The sequence below is a fragment of the Medicago truncatula genome, chromosome 6 (genome assembly GCF_003473485.1).
Source record: "Medicago truncatula cultivar Jemalong A17 chromosome 6, MtrunA17r5.0-ANR, whole genome shotgun sequence".
NCBI classification, from domain to species: Eukaryota; Viridiplantae; Streptophyta; class Magnoliopsida; order Fabales; family Fabaceae; genus Medicago; species Medicago truncatula.
In genome coordinates this window covers 30,514,865-30,532,215 of record NC_053047.1, presented here as the reverse complement: position 1 = coordinate 30,532,215, position 17,351 = coordinate 30,514,865, and the positions used below count along the sequence as shown (strand labels likewise).

Genomic DNA, 17,351 nt, shown 5'->3' with positions numbered 1-17,351 from the left:
GCCTCTCTTTATTTTGAGACGACCACAAATTTCATAGGAGTTAACTCTACAAACAACAATATTAACTGCATGTTTGTTTGGTGTCGTGGCTTTGTCGAAATCACAACGAGTTAACATGATTTGCAAATGCTACAAAGTGATTTTAACAAATTCATCTTGATACAAACATACACTAGGTTAGAGTTCAATTTTTTGTCTAATTTGGATGGATTCCTTGCAATAAGGAGATTACACAATCATGCATTCGAGACATTAGCGATCGTTAAAATTTCAATCAAACCGTTCGAAAGACTGAAAATTCAATTTTCATTGTATAATTTCAAATACAGAATTTGAATTTGAACAGTCCAATCTAAACCAAACTGTCACTGGTTTTCAAATGTGTGAATGTAGGACTCGTGAATGCAAGGACGTTGGTCCATCTATTATTCTTTCATGCATTACGTGGTAGTTTTCGTTCTTGGAGTCTAGGTTATGAAAATAACGAAATGAGAAAGATATTGACGATATAAAACATGATGTGATAATGGTGGAAAAAAACTCAAAAAATAAGTGGCAGGAACAAAGTAAAGTGTATTTTTTGAATGTATAAATTAAAATTAGTAATAACAAATGTTCATTGGATATGTGATGATTGACAGCGTTTACTTACACACCGTTGTACAACGTAATTGAGGTAAACCAACAAGGGTACAACACATGTACAATAGCAAACGCCGTTTCGACATACAACTCTGGAGAAATAGTGATCCACCTCACTGATATTAGTTTGTGTGTTTTAATCCATAATCATGATTAACAAACACTTAATAGTTTAGTTTGTTACTTTTGGATAAGCTTGATTAGTTAGTTACAAGAGACTTACTCTCTAAGTCATTGTATATATATAATTGCTTGTAACTCAATCAAAATAATGTGAATACAACTTTTCAATTCTCTCTCTCTCTCTCTCTCTCTCTCTCTCTCTCTCTCAATAGCATAACAAACTCATCATCACCTTAACCAAACTTCATCTTCTCCATTGAAACCCTAATTTCAGTTTGCTTGCAAATCAAGAAACCAATTACTACGCTAATAATTGGCATCTAGAGCTTGGGTTTTTCATTCTGGGAAACACGAGAGACATTGTGAGGGGTGAATTTTCTGGGAAACACGAGTGAAGTGTGAAGATTCAAAGGTTTCGTGCGAAGCAATCATGGCCAACAATGGAGGTTTTGGTACAAATATACTGGTTCTTGATGGGAAGAATTGGGAAAGGTGGAGTGCATTGATGAGGTCACTATTTGGCGCGCAAGATGTTCTTGAATTGGTTGAGAATGGATATGAAGATCTTGCTGCAAATGCAACTGAAGTTCAAAGAGCTGCATTCAGAGAATAGAAGAAGAAAGATTGCAAAGCTTTGTTCTACATTCAACAAAATGTAGATTCTAATCACTTTGAGAAGATCTCAAAGATAACAAGATCCAAGGAGGCATGGGATATCTTGGCAAAATACTATGAAGGTAGTGATAATGTGAAGCAAGTGAAGCTTCAGTCATTGAGAAGAAAATATGAGTTGATGATGATGGAAGATGATCAAAGGATCAATGATTACATTTCCAAACTGCAATCTGTAGGGAACCGGATGAAGGCATGTGGAGAAGAAACGTCAGATCAACAAGTTGTGGGTAAGATAATGAGATCTCTCACATCTAAATTTGATTTCATAGTAGTTGTTATACAAGAATCCAAGGATGTCAAAACTCTGAAGATTGAGGAACTTCAATCATCACTTGAAGCACATGAGATGTTGGTGATTGAAAGAAGTTCAGAAAGAAGTGCTCAACAAGCCTTGCAAGCTCAAACCATCAACAAGGATGGATATGACAATAATTCAAAGCATAGAGGGAAAGAGAAGTGGAAGAAAGGATATTGGGGTAAGCCTGATGAAAAAGGTGAAAATTCAAAGTCTAGTGCAGCTTCTGGTAATAATCAGAACAAAAGAAAAGATGTTGATAAGAGAAAGATTCGGCGTTACAACTGTGAGAAATTTGGACACTATGCTGATGAATGTTGGCACAAGAAAGATGGAAAGAGAAATCATAAAGGTGAAGAAAAGGCAAACATAACACAAGATGGTTCAGATTCTGAAGTAGTTTTGCTGATGGCTACTACATGTGAAGGAAATCCATTATGTGAAGATTGGTACCTTGATTCAGGATGGTCAAATCATATGACTGGTCATAGAGAATGGTTGATTAATTTTGATTCCTCAAGAAAAACAAATGTTAGGCTTGCAGATAACAGAAATCTTGAGTCAGAAGATATTAGTGATATTGCCATAAAAATGAAAGATGGAAGAAATGCACTGTTAGAGAAGGTGCTACTTGTTCGAGGAATGAAATGTAATCTATTGAGTATTGGGCAACTGATTGAAAAGGGGGTTTTCAGTCACTATGCAAGGCAACACCTTGAATCTATATGACAAGCAAGACAATTTGGTACTGAAGTCAAAATTAACAAAGAGTAGAACTTTCTTGTGCAACATTCAAAATGCAAAAGATGTGTGTATGTCAGCAGCCTCTGATGAAGATTCAAACCGGTTATGGCACATGAGGTATGGTCATCTAAATTTTAGGAGCTTATCATACTTGAGCACTAAGAATTTAGTATCTGGATTACCAGTTTTAGATGCAAATAAGAAAACCTGTGAAACATGCTTGAAGGGTAAACAAAGTAGGCTCCCATTGGTGTCTGAAAAGCCTAAGAGGTCAAAAACTACTTTAGACGTCATACACTCTGATATTTGTGGACCATTTGAGGTACCTATGTCATACCCCAATTTTTGACCCAAAATTCCACTGACACGCGTCGTTTAACCCTGATCAATCACTAACACGTGTCGTTTAACTCTGATTTTTTTTTTGTTCCGAGTCGGGCCCTCTTCTCTCAATCTTTAATCAATTAGAACCACAATAGGCACAAAAAACTCAGTTTCAACAGCACATGTACAACACAATTCTTCAAACGCCCAATTCATCATTAATCCAAACCCAAGCTGTCAAAATCGTGACCCTTTCCAAACTAACACAATATCCGGCAATCCGAATCCAAACACCTCACCAACAAACCAAACAACATCAGGGACCAAAGATTGGAGTCGAACCTCACAACCAACACAAACGATTCAAAGGACCCGAATTGAAGCATCAAACCAAACGGAAGGAGCATTTGGAACCATAACCGTGACACAACACGCAAACAATGAGGCCGTCGGTTCAATCCAGCCGCAAACGGCATACTATCAAACCGGAACAAAGAAAAAAGAAGAAAAGGTAAACTCTTAGAATCTAGAGCTTATTAATTGTTTGTGATAATTTTGAGGTGAGGAGAGTGTAGGGTAGAAGAAAAAGAAACCAGATCCAAAAAAAAAAAGAGGGGTTTTAACTGTCCGACACATAGGAAGAGAGAGGGCAGAGCGTTTTCTAAGGAAATGGAAGAGGAGAGAGAAATGTTTGTTAAAAATGATAAAAAAAAAACCAGCCACAACATATATATATTCGCCCCTTGAACCGAACCGGACCAAAACCGGTTCCCATTTAGGCCCAGCGTGCCAGCCTTTCCTTAAGCCCAATTCGTTTTTTTTTTAATTTTTTTGCATACCACTGCTTACTGCCTGCACCCCCAGCATCATTTTTTTTTTATCGTTTTCATGCATTTAAAATTTCCGTTGCATATTTTTTTTATTTTCAGCATTCACATATTTATTTTTATATCTTATTTTTTACTCGCATTAATTTAGAATGTAATTTATTTATTTTCGTTTTTTTTGCACATAATTTAGAATGTAAAAATAGGCTTTTATGTAATTTATTATAAATGAGGTGGAAAATTTATTTTACACGTGGCATCCAAAAAAATTGGAAAAAAAAAATGCCACGTCAGTGACACATCAAAGAAGGGCAATAATATTTATTTTACAAGGACGGAATCTAAAAAAAATTATTAGGGAAAAATCAAAAGTGCTCTATATTATAGGGGTAAAGCTCTATTAATCCTTTAGTTTGTTACTTTTGGATAAGCTTGATTAGTTGGTTACAGGAGACTTACTCTCTAAGTCATTGTATATATATAATTGCTTGTAACTCAATCAAAATAATGTGAATACAACTTTTCAATTCTCTCTCACTCTCTCAATAGCATAACAAACTCATCAACCAAACTTCATCTTCTCCATTCAAACCCTAATTTCAGTTTGCTTGCACATCAAGAAACCAATTGCTCCTTCGTTTGTGGCAGAATGGGCCATTGCCAACAAGGCCTGAAACTCAAAGTCAAAGTTCAAGCTCAGTCCAACAACACTGGAACTTCTCCTCCACCTATTTCTCCACCATGCCCTCATTCTCCTCCTAGTCCACCTGATGATAATGGCTCAACCAAATGTAGAAGTGAAGCTGCTGGACCAAGTGTTGTTGATCTAGAATTCCATGATTCACTTTCTGAAGATGCACTTCAACAAGGTTTCTTTTTTATCTTTTTTTTACAAATTTTCATTTTGTTTTTCTTAACTTTGGCTTTTGATAATTTATATAAGAATGTGGAGATTTAAATGTTATTTTGTAGCTTAGTTTAAGTTAATTGAATTAGGGTCTTAATGGTTGCTAGCATTAACCGTTAGAGCCACATTGCTATTCTTGATATTGTGAGAATTTCTGTCAATTGCGGCCGATCTCAAGTGCTGCAATTTTGAATTTTTATATGAAACCCTTAATGTAACTGATATACAAATTAAATTATGACACTTTAGATGCACAATAGTGTTATAGCATATTGGAATGCTCTTTAGTGAGAGGTTCTTGGTTTCATTCTTTGTGAAAAATTAGGTCTTTCGAGAGAGATTCTTGTTTGTGATTGAATCTGATAAGTTGACAGGACCTTGCAGTTGACTTGCAATATTGTCAACTGCCACCACATTGTTCTAGAAGAGCAATACTTAGCATGTTAATAAATGATTGGTCCCTGCAAGTTCTTAGAACATATTCTGAATGCGGCAAATATGTTATAATGTAGCAAGGGATAAATCATGAATGAGGCCAATGAATACCATTTAATTCGTTACAACGAGGAATATGTCAGCATATACCAATAAAGTGCAATTTTTATATGAACTTATGATATGTGATGGATGCTATAAATAATAGTTGGCATTCACTGTTTAGCATCAGATGAAGAGATAGAGTTAGTTAAGTGGAGAGAGGCCATGTATGTAGGGTTTTTATGATTGTATTTTTTCTGTATAATTGATTTTAATTAATGTTGAAAGTCATTGATTCACACACTTATGAAAATAAAGATAAAATCTAGTTTTTGGCCACTGTAAATTAATAGCTGTCTTTGATTGAATATTGATTACTGATTCAACTTATGTAACTGCTTGCAGCTGTCTTTGAGGTAAAGTCTTTTGATAATCAGATTTCAATTTTTTCATATCTTGGTGATGCTGAGATTCATGAAACCGAAGTCAGTTTGAGCAATCGAAAGCTTAGTCCATCACGGCAATGCGTAAGCTCAGGGCCTTGTTTTTTAATTCTCCTTTGATTTTTTATGATTTCAAACAGAAAAGACCATTCTCATTCAAGACTTCGTTTGGATTCTCCATTTCCACTCTTGCAAAACCAGAGTATTTTGGTCACGGAATTTCTTTCATTATAAGCCCAGCAATAGCTTCTAGAGATGGTCCGTTTGCGTACCCTAAGAATTTCTTTGGATTGTCAATTGATACCAATCTGGATCCATTTGGTACACCAACTGAACTGTACATTCGACTGTTTAACAACAGTTCCTCCGCTTTAGCTTCTGCAAAATTTATCGAAGATATACGTAGCGGTGAGGAGTTTACATGTTGGGTAGAATTTGAAGCTATAACAGATATCATGATGGTTTATCTTGACGTAGGATTTATCAAACCAGTACAGCCCTTGTTAGTAACTAGAGGTGAAGCACTTGATCCATTAAGTTCAAATAATGGAATCCATTTTGTCGGATTGACTGGTTCATCAAATGGATGCACAGAGGTTTATCAGATTCATTCCTGGGCTCTTAAGATGGAGCAGAATAAGGTTGAAGAGGAGGTTAATTTGGAGCAGTAGATCTATGCACGGTATAAAGCTTATACGGATAATACTATACTTTCAACTTTAGTAGTGATCGCAGCTTTTGTAGTAGGTGTAGCAGGGGCATCTCTGTACTTAGACCAGAAAAAATTGAAGGTGCAAGGGCTGCAGTGACAGTTGTTTTTCTTTATGTTTCCTATTATCAATTTTGACATTTGTTTCATTTAAGCTTAATTTTTTTTATGTTTCCTATTATTAATTTTGACAATACTTCATAGTATACATGCTCCATTCCCTCTATCCTATTTTCATTAATGTCACATGTCACATGAACTTCCATTAGACATTTGTTGTCATTGTTAACATTGAGGCCTAAAACTGTTTTAACAATAATAAAGACTAAAATTGATAACCAAATATATACGTATGATTGAAGTTTTAAGAAAGATGAATAATAAGCAATAGAAAATGTTGACAGATTTATAGAGAAAACAAATATAATTTTAGATAAAAATTTGTTAGATCTCTCACAAGAAAAATATGATTTGAAAAATTAATGAATGTTTTGTAAAATAACAATATTAAAAATAATATATGCAAGAGTATGTGACCTGTGACTCTACATAGCCTACAATGAAAATTTACTAAGTGAGGTGTGAGCTATTCGAACAAGACAAATGTTATTTGAATAATCACTTTTTAAAATAATTTATTGGACAACCAAAATATACAAAGAAATGTAAGGATTGACTCAAAAACCAAAACAATGAAAAGAGAAAGTAGAAATACAATGTGAGTATATTAAAGAAAGTTGTTACGAATTTTAAAACAATTTATTGGACAACCAAAATATACAAAGAAATGTAATTAGAATCGACAAAAAACCAAAGCAATGAAATGAGAAAGGATAAATACAATGTGAGATGTTAAAGAAAGTTGTTACAAAAATCATCATAAAATAGTTCAAATATCATTTCTCTCAAATAAGGGAACCGTTTTTTAAAACTTCATTCTAATACTTACAAGTAAAGGTTAAAGCAATCAAGTGGCTAATACACTACAGTCGAGGTGGCGGAAGATACAATGGCTGCCGAGGATATGTGACACTTGTAAAGGTGTGTAACGGTGGCAGAGCCACTCATGGGCTAGGGTGGGCAAACCCTAAATAAAACATTGTTAATATGTAAATATACACATTTTTAAGTACGGAGTTATATTATATATACAGTATGTTACGTAAAAATAACAATTGTGTACTTTGTCCCAGCGGTTAGACTAAGGAACCCTTCATCATCATACCTATGTCATAATTTTTAATTTCATATGCATTTTTTTTAAAAGATTTATCAATAAAAACTCTATTGTATATGGATTTGCTTTTAACTATTATATATGTAATGTAATATCTCTCACCAAAATTATGTAAATAAAGCACAATTCTTTTATTCAACAAAAATAAACTTTTTTAATTAAAAGTATGTGTAATATAATAGAAATTATACAATATTTATAGTCACTTGAATTAATAGTCTATATACATGGGTATAAATCATGTTACATAGAAAAAATATACAAAGAAATGTAATTAGAATCGAAAAAAAACCAAAGCAATGAAATGAGAAAGGATAAATACAATGTGAGATGTTAAAGAAAGTAGTTACAAAAATTATCATAAAATAGTTCAAATATCATTTCTCTCAAAATAAGGGAACCGTTTTTTAAAACTTCATTCTAATACTTACAAGTAAAGGTTAAAGCAATCAAGCGGCTAATATTGTAGAGGTTGTAACACCCCGTTATCCCAACAATAAAATATTAAGTAAAATAATCAGAGTTCAACAACAAACGGACATGTCACACTGCTTTTCAAAATTTCTAAATAGAATAAAATGCTATTTATTAAAATCAACTTAATAGTTTAACCAAAACTTTGCAGCGGAATATTTTTCAATCATATAACATCAACATCCAACAATAAATTCTCCAATAATAAATTCTGGCACAAAGGCCTCAACATAAACAGTCATCAACATATGTTTCAAACAACAATAAAAAGGCTCCACAACTTGTTCCAAAATTTGATACATAAGGAATGAAATTCAAACAGCTATTTCCCATCCCATTACATATCAGAGCCTAAGACACTTGAGCCACCACATCTACTACTCTTCTTCACCTGCAAGTTACCCATACGAAGGGCAACGTTTCCAAGCAGAAGGGGTGAGATTCACAAACAACAATAATAGATATATAATTCATCAATTGAATCTAACACCCTAAAATAACATCAATACCTCAATATAATATATATTTCATGATCAACATCATTTTCAACATATTCAATATCAATCAATAGCAGGTACTACTATTCAACCATCAACAACGACTCATGCGACGACATGACAACACTACTAAGACTCAACAACAGAATGCGAAAATGCACATGCATGTGGTACCATTTTACGCGTTTGAATGACAAAGCATTCCAGGGCATGAGCCCTATCCAGTTTGAATGGTTAAAGCATTCACAGGGCATGAGCCCTCACCAATTGAATGACTAGCATTCCAGGGCATGAGCCCTCACCAATTGAACGACAAGGCGTTCCAGGGCATGAGCCCTCACCAATATATGCTTATGCAATGAACTCCACTTGTGTATATCTACATACAACTCAACATGAACAACGACAACAACTACCACTCAAAATGCATATTTATGAATATGACTTACACCTCAACAATTTCATTAATGATACTTCAATCTTTGAAATGAAATTCAACAACATGTATAATTTATTTAATATAAATATACATACCAACCATCAATAATTCATCATACATAATTCAACAACTCCAGAAAAATAGCATAATTAATTATAATCATGGTCCTACACCAAGTTCAATCAACTTTATACAAATACATAGCAAACAGCTTCAGGTACTACGCTACTCGCCTCGCGAGCACATCTGCTCGCTATGGCGAACTCCAGAAAATGGGTTACTCGCTATGGCGAGTACGAGGCGAACGAGAAAAAGGTGCTCTCGGGAGTTTTGACATTTTCCTCACTAAAACTTCAATTTTAAGCTCCCTAATCATCTTTTTAATCTAAAAATTGTCTCAGTTCTCTCTAAAAACATCTAGGTACTCAAAACTATCCAACTTACCCCTTATAACAACAATTTGAAAAATCAAGATTTTTGCTCACTTACTCGCCATGGTGAGTGGCTCTGCTCGCGAGGCGAGCTATGAAGTTGTTCACTCGCGAGGCGAGACAAGCATTCTCGCGGGGCGAGCGATGAAGATTTGTACGGGCAGAATGCAGGTTTTTCCCAGAAAATCCAATTTTCTCAATTTCACTCCCCAAAACAGTTTACAGATGTATAAAAATTTGTTGTTTACAACCTGAATGCATTCTAACACTAATACAATGATTTCTACACTCTTTCCATCCAAAAATCAAAGAATCAAAATCTAACCCAAATTCCCAATTTCTACCAGAACTATGCTAAACCCAAAATCAAAATTATATAATCATTAATGTTGAAAGATAGTCTCACCATTACCTTAATTCAGACGAACAACTCTACAAAATTCAGAATCTTCCCCTCTTGGCTCTTCCCTTGGTTTCTCTTGCTTTCTCCCAAAAACCTCTGTTGTACGTACAAACAGTTTTCCAACTTCCCTCCTATACTTAACTCCCCAAATTATTACACTTAACTCCCACTTAATTCTATTAATTATAATATAACCCCCAAACTCCAAAATAATCTTATTTCTCCACTTATTCTATTAAATATTAAAAATAAATCATTTAATAAAATATAACACACCACATAATTAATAATAATCATTTAAAATCATATAAAAGACTCTAATAAATCAGAAATAATTAAATAACAACTAGGGTGTTACAACTCTCCCCAACTTAGAGAATTTCGTCCTCGAAATATTACCTCAAGCAAACAACTCTGGATAAGACTCCAGCATCTTACTCTCCAGCTCCCATGTCAAACTTTCACCAGTTACTCCTCCCCAAACAACCTTCACTAGAGGTATATCCTTGCCTCTCAACTTCTTCACCTCTCGGTCTTTGATTCTCAATGGTACAGTCTCAACCGTAAGGTTGTCTCTAACCTGTACATCATCTCTTGGAATCACATGCGAAGGATCCGCTACATACTTCCGAAGTTGCGACACATGAAACACATCATGCAAATTCGAAAGATGTGGTGGCAAACCCACTCTGTATGCCACTGTTCCAACTCTCTCAGATATCTGGTACGGATCAATAAACTTCGGAGTCAACTTCTTAGATTTCAACGCACGTCCTACCCCCGTCATAGGAGTGACTCTCAGAAACACATGATCTCCTTCTTGAAACTCAAGATCCTTTCTACGCTTGTCATGGTAACTCTTCTGTCGACTCTGCGACGCTTTCATCTTTTCTCTTATTAACTTGACCTTCTCCGTAGTCTGATGAACCAAATCCGGTCCCAACACTGCACTTTCTCCCGACTCAAACCAACACAAAGGAGTCCTGCACCTCCGTCCATACAAAGCTTCGAACGGTGCCATACCAATACTCGAATGGTAACTGTTGTTGTACGTGAACTCTATCAACGGTAAATGACTATCCCAAGCTCCACCTTGCTCAAGTACACACACTCTTAGAAAGTCCTCTAATGACTGAATAGTTCTCTCCCACTGACCATCTGTTTGCGGATGATAAGCCGAACTCAATCTCAACTTTGAACCCAAGGCATCTTGCAAACTCTTCCAAAACCTTGAAGTGAACCTCGGATCTCTATCCGACACAATACTCGATGGAACTCCATGCAACTTCACAATACTATGAATGTAAATCTCCGCCAACTGAGCTACCGGAAAACTAATATTGATCGGGATAAAATGCGCCGACTTCGTCAACCTGTCGACAACAACCCAAATGGCATCATGCCCTCTTGGAGTATTCGGTAAACTCGTCGCAAAATTCATGGAGATACTGTCCCACTTCCACTCTGGCACATCTAACGGTGTCAACAACCCTGCAGGCTTCTGATGTTCAACCTTAGACTTTTGACAAGTCAAACATGCATAAACAAACTGAGCAACATCACGCTTCAAACCGGACCACCAAAACAATTTCTTCAAATCATGGTACATCTTTGTAGCTCCCGGGTGAATACTTAAGCTGCTTCTGTGACTTTCTTCTAAAATCAACTTTTTCAACTCATCACTATCAGGAATGCAAATTATTCCTCTGAACCTCAACACGCCCTGATCATCAACCTTGAAGTCACTATCTTCAGTTTGATTACTAGCAACCATCAAATCCACAAACTTGACATCAATTTTCTGCGCTTCCCTAATACTGTTCAAGAAATCACTATTGATCTTCAACATACCCAACTGCACACTCTGAGGTGGCAACTCGCAAACAAGACTCAAGTCTCTAAATTGTTCAAGGAACTCAAACTCTTTTACCATCATAGCAGACATGTGCAACGTCTTCCTGCTCAAAGCATCTGCAACCACATTAGCTTTACCCGGATGGTAATTCAAACCAAAATCATAGTCCTTCAACAATTCAAGCCATCTTCTCTGCCTCATGTTCAATTCCTTTTGATCAAATAAATATTTCAATCTCTTATGATCACTAAACACCTCAAATCTAGAGCCGTACAAATAATGTCTCCAAATTTTCAAAACAAAAACCACCGCAGCCAACTCCAAATCATGCGTAGGATAATTCTTTTCGTGAATCCTCAACTGCCTAGAAGCATAAGCTACCACTTTGCCATCTTGCATCAATACACCACCTAAGCCCAACTTGGACGCATCACAATAAACAACAAAAGGTTCATCTGGCTTTGGTAAAATCAAAATGGGAGCAGTAGTCAACCTTCGCTTCAATTCATTGAAACTATTCTCACATTGAGCATCCCACACAAAAGATTTACCCTTACAGGTCAACTGAGTCAATGGAAGTGCCAACTTCGAAAATCCTTCTATGAATCTGCGGTAATAACCAGCCAAATCCAGGAAACTTCTAATCTCTGTAACTGACGTCGGAGTCTCCCATTGTGATACTGCATCAACTTTTGATGGATCAACTGCAATACCACTACCAAAAATATTGTGGCCAAGAAAACTTACTTCACTTAACCAGAATTCACATTTGGACAACTTGACATACAACTTCCTTTCTTTCAACACTTGCAACACAATCTTCAGATGTTCTGCATGCTCCTCTTCATTCTTAGAATAAATTAGGATATCATAAATAAACACAACCACAAATTTATCCAGATAAGCATGAAAAATTCGGTTCATATACTCCATAAACACACCAGCGCATTAGTAACATCGAAAGACATCACCTTATACTCATAATGTCCATATCGTGTCCTAAAGGCCGTTTTCTGCATATCCTCATCCTTCACTTTAATCTGATGGTAACCTGACCTCAAATCAATTTTGTTGAACACACGAGCACCCACTAACTGATTCATTAAATCATCAATTCTAGGAAGTCGATACATGTTCTTTATCGTCACTTTATTCAACTGACGGTAATCTATACACAACCTCATGCTACCATCCTTCTTCTTAACCAACAATACCGGCGCTCCCCACGGTGAAACACTCGGTCTTACAAATTTCTTATAAAGTAAATCCTCCAACTATTTCTTCAACTCCGCTAACTCGGACGCCGACATACGGTAAGGTGCCATCGACACCGGCTTCGTTCTAGGAACAAGATCAATTGCAAATTCAACCTCCCTCTCTGGTGGCACATCAGGGATCTCATCAGGAAAAACTTCCGGAAATTCATTCACAACCGGCAATCTATCAATCACAACTTGATTCTCCAACGACAAATATGCCATCAAGGAAAACATTAAGATCTCATCACGTTCTAGCTGCTTCATCTATTTAGTAGTCAACAACTCAACTTCACCTTCTTCCTCAGCAGAAGAAAAATGTACCGTCTTACTAAAACAATTAATATGAACTCGGTTATACTCTAACCAGTTCATCCCAAAGATTACATCCATACCCGTCAACGACAAACATACAAGATCAACTTCAAAGTCTCTACCAAACATAGACAATGGACAACTCAAACAAACATGAGAAGTAGTTACTGAACCCTTAGCTGGAGTTTCAACAACCATTTTTCTATTCATATCAGACATAACCAGACCCAACTTATATGCACAATCAACAACAATCAAACAATGAGTAGCACCAGTATCTATAATAGCAATTAAAGGAGTACTATTAAAGAAACAAATACCTCTGATAAGTCGGTCCTCATTAGTAGTTTGCGTACCAGTCAAAGCAAACACCTTGCCACCTGTCAGAGCCTTCTTAGGTTTCCTGCACTGAGAACTAATATGACCCTCTTCATCACAATTGTAGCACACAATATCACCACGCTTGCACTCAGCCAATGTGTGTCCTTTCTTCCCACATCGGAAACACTTCTTCTCATCACGGTCACATACATTACTCTTGTGGCCTTTTTCACCACACTTGAAACAAACAATCTCAGTAGGAGCATCTCTCCTCCTAGGCCTCCTCTCATCATTCAGCCTCTGCTTACCCTTGTCAGCAGGAGCACTATACGGCTTCGGACGACTCTGCGCTCACTCATCACCTTATAATGAGCTTTTGTATCCTCTTCATAAATCCTACAGCTGCTTACCAATTCAGAAAAATTCCTTATCTTTTAGTAGCCAATAGCCCGCTTAATATCAGCAGAATAGTGTGGGTAAAATTTTGCAAGTTCCACAAACTTAGTTGCATACTCAGTCACAGACATATCCCCTTGCTTCAATTCTAGAAATTCAATTTCCTTCTTACCTCGGACATCTTCCCGAAAGTACCTGTTTAAGAATGCTCTCCTAAACACAGCCCAAGTCACAACTTCTCCACCATTCTCAAGGATAGGAAGCTCACCTACCCACCAGTCATCAGCCTCCTCAGCCAACATGTGCGTACCAAAGCGCACTTTCTGTACTTCATTGCATTGCATAACCCTGAAAATCCTCTCAACCTCTTTGAGCCACTTCTGTGCTCCATCAGGATTATATCTACCTTTGAAAGTTGGTGGATGATTTCTCAGAAAAGTTTCCAACAACCTCACTCCGTCAATTGCACCAGCATCAGCACCAACATTTGGTTGTTGTCCTACAGCTTCAGCAACAGCTTGCAATGCAGCAGCAATGGCAGCATCATTTCTCCCAGCCATCTCAAAATTCTACATAACAAACAACATTCAGAACAACAAAAGACAACTTAAAGTTGACACTCAATCCTACGTGGCTCAACACGACTCTACTACTTGGCCGGACGGACCAACCTGCTCTGATACCAATTGTAACACCCTGTTATCCCAACAATAAAATATTAAGTAAAATAATCAGAGTTCAACAACAAACGGGCATGTCACACTGCTTTTCAAAATTTCTAAATAGAATAAAATGCTATTTATTAAAATCAACTTAATAAATTATCCAATAATAAATTCTGGCACAAAGGCCTCAACATAAACAGTCATCAACATATGTTTCAAACAACAATAAAAAGGCTCCACAACTTGTTCCAAAATTTGATACATAAGGAATGAAATTCAAACAGCTATTTCCCATCCCGTTACATATCAGAGTCTAAGACACTTGAGCCACCACATCTACTACTCTTCTTCACCTGCAAGTTACCCATACGAAGGGCAACGTTTCCAAGCAGAAGGGGTGAGATTCACAAACAACAATAATAGATATATAATTCATCAATTGAATCTAACACCCTAAAATAACATCAATACCTCAATATAATATATATTTCATGATCAACATCATTTTCAACATATTCAATTTCAATCAATAGCAGGTACTACTATTCAACCATCAACAACGAATCATGCGACGACATGACAACACTACTAAGACTCAACAACAGAATGCGACAATGCACATGCATGTGGTACCATTTTACGCGTTTGAATGACAAAGCATTCCATGGCATGAGCCCTCTCCAGTTTGAATGGTTAAAGCATTCACAGGGCATGAACCCTAACCAATTGAATGACTAGCATTCCAGGGCATGAGCCCTCACCAATATATGCTTATGCAATGAACTCCACTTGTGTATATCTACATACAACTCAACATGAACAACGACAACAACTACCACTCAAAATGCATATTTATGAATATGATTTACACCTCAACAATTCCATTAATGATACTTCAATCTTTGAAATGAAATTCAACAATATGTATAATTTATTTAATATAAATATACATACCAACCATCAATAATTCATCATACATAATTCAACAACTCCAGAAAAATAACATAATTAATTATAATCATGGTCCTACACCAAGTTCAATCAACTCTATACAAATACATAGCAAACAACTTCAGATACTAGGCTACTCGCCTCGCGAGCACATCTGCTCGCTATGGCGAACTCCGGAAAATGGGTTACTCGCTATGGCGAGTACGAGGCGAACGAGAAAAAGGTGCTCTCGGGAGTTTTGACATTTTTCTCACTAAAACTTCAATTTTAAGCTCCCTAATCATCTTTTTAATCTAAAAATTGTCCCAGTCCTCTCTAAAAACATCTAGGTACTCAAAACTATCCAACTTACACCTTATAACAAAAATTTGAAAAATCAAGATTCTTGCTCACTTACTCGCCATGGCGAGTGGTTCTGCTCGCGAGGTAAGCTATGAAGTTGTTCACTCGCAAGGCGAGACAAGCATTCTCGCGGGGCGAGTGATGAAGATCTGTACGGGCAGAATGCAGGTTTTTCCCAGAAAATTCAATTTTCTCAATTTCACTCCCCAAAACAGTTTACAGATGTATAAAAATTTGTTGTTTACAACCTGAATGCATCTAACACTAATACAATGATTTCTACACTCTTTCCATCCAAAAATCAAAGAATCAAAATCTAACCCAAATTCCCAATTTCTACCATAATCATTCTAAACCCAAAATCAGAATTATATAATCATTAATGTTGAAAGATAGTCTCACCCTTACCTTAATTCAGACGAACAATTCTACAAAATTTATAATCTTCCCCTCTTGGCTCTTCCCCTGGTTTCTCTTTCTTTCTCCCAAAAACCTTTGTTGTACGTACAAACAGTTTTCCAACTTCCCTCCTATACTTAACTCCCCAAATTATTACACTTAACTCCCACTTAATTCTATTAATTATAATATAACCCCCAAACTTCAAAATATCCTATTTCTTCACTTATTCTATTAAATATTAAAAATAAATCATTTAATAAAATATAACACACCACATAATTAATAATAATCATTTAAAATCATATAAAAGACTCTAATAAATCAGAAATAATTAAATAAGATAAAAAAGATTATCTTTTTTTTTTTTTGGCTGTGCCATTTTAATGAATTATCTTTGTTTGGCTTTTAAAAAAGATAAAAAAAATATTAATATATGTGTCACTGTCGTTAAGATTTGGTTTTTAAAAAAGATAAAAAAAAATATTAACATATGTGTCAGTGTCGTTAAGGTAAATGTTAAGTACCTCAATGTGAAGATTTTATTGTGTCAATTTATTTATTTATCATAAAAGTTGAAAATTAATTTACCTCAATGAGTACTTTACACTATATGCAATCTTTGACATATATTCTCTCTGCATATTATGCGTTATTTACTAAAATACATTATTAATTATAGTTAGTGGAATACTTATAGATGATTGAAATGCAATAAATAAGAGTATGTTAATGGAAAAAAATTATTTTATTGATATCGTAAAAGGGACAATAATTTGACACGAAAAAAATTGTAAAAACTGACATCTAATTTGAAACAAAGGAAGGGAGTACATTTATATCACATGTTAGCGTGACTCATTAACAATTAGTATAAGATAAAATGCAATAAATAAGGTTATAATAGTGGAAAAAATAATAATAAATGTTGTATTGGTATTGTAAAGTGACAATTATTTTGAGAAAATAAAAAAATGATATGGAGACAATAATTATGAGATGGAGAGAGTAACAAATCTTATCGTAGCAACTCTCCATATACTTGAAATTTTGGGGAGAATTTTAGTAGTAAAATTCGCAGATTTATATATTTGGAATTCTATTTTTCATCAAACTCCATGTGTGCTCTACATAGAGATTACTAATTAATTTTTTATGGATGGTTTATAGTTTTTAAATAGCTTTTATTTCATAGAGATACTAA

General features: G+C 35.5%; 1 protein-coding gene across 1 annotated transcript; it reads left to right on the top strand.

Moving 5' to 3' along the window:
- The first annotated feature begins 4,241 nt into the window (after positions 1–4,241).
- Positions 4,242–6,315, top strand: LOC25497135 (uncharacterized). The gene is made up of 2 exons (XM_024785344.2): positions 4,242–4,499; positions 5,420–6,315. Exons 1-2 carry the CDS (start codon positions 4,280–4,282, stop codon positions 5,575–5,577), a joined length of 378 nt encoding a protein of 125 aa, XP_024641112.1. The 5' UTR covers positions 4,242–4,279; the 3' UTR covers positions 5,578–6,315.
- The last annotated feature ends 11,036 nt before the right edge of the window (positions 6,316–17,351 follow it).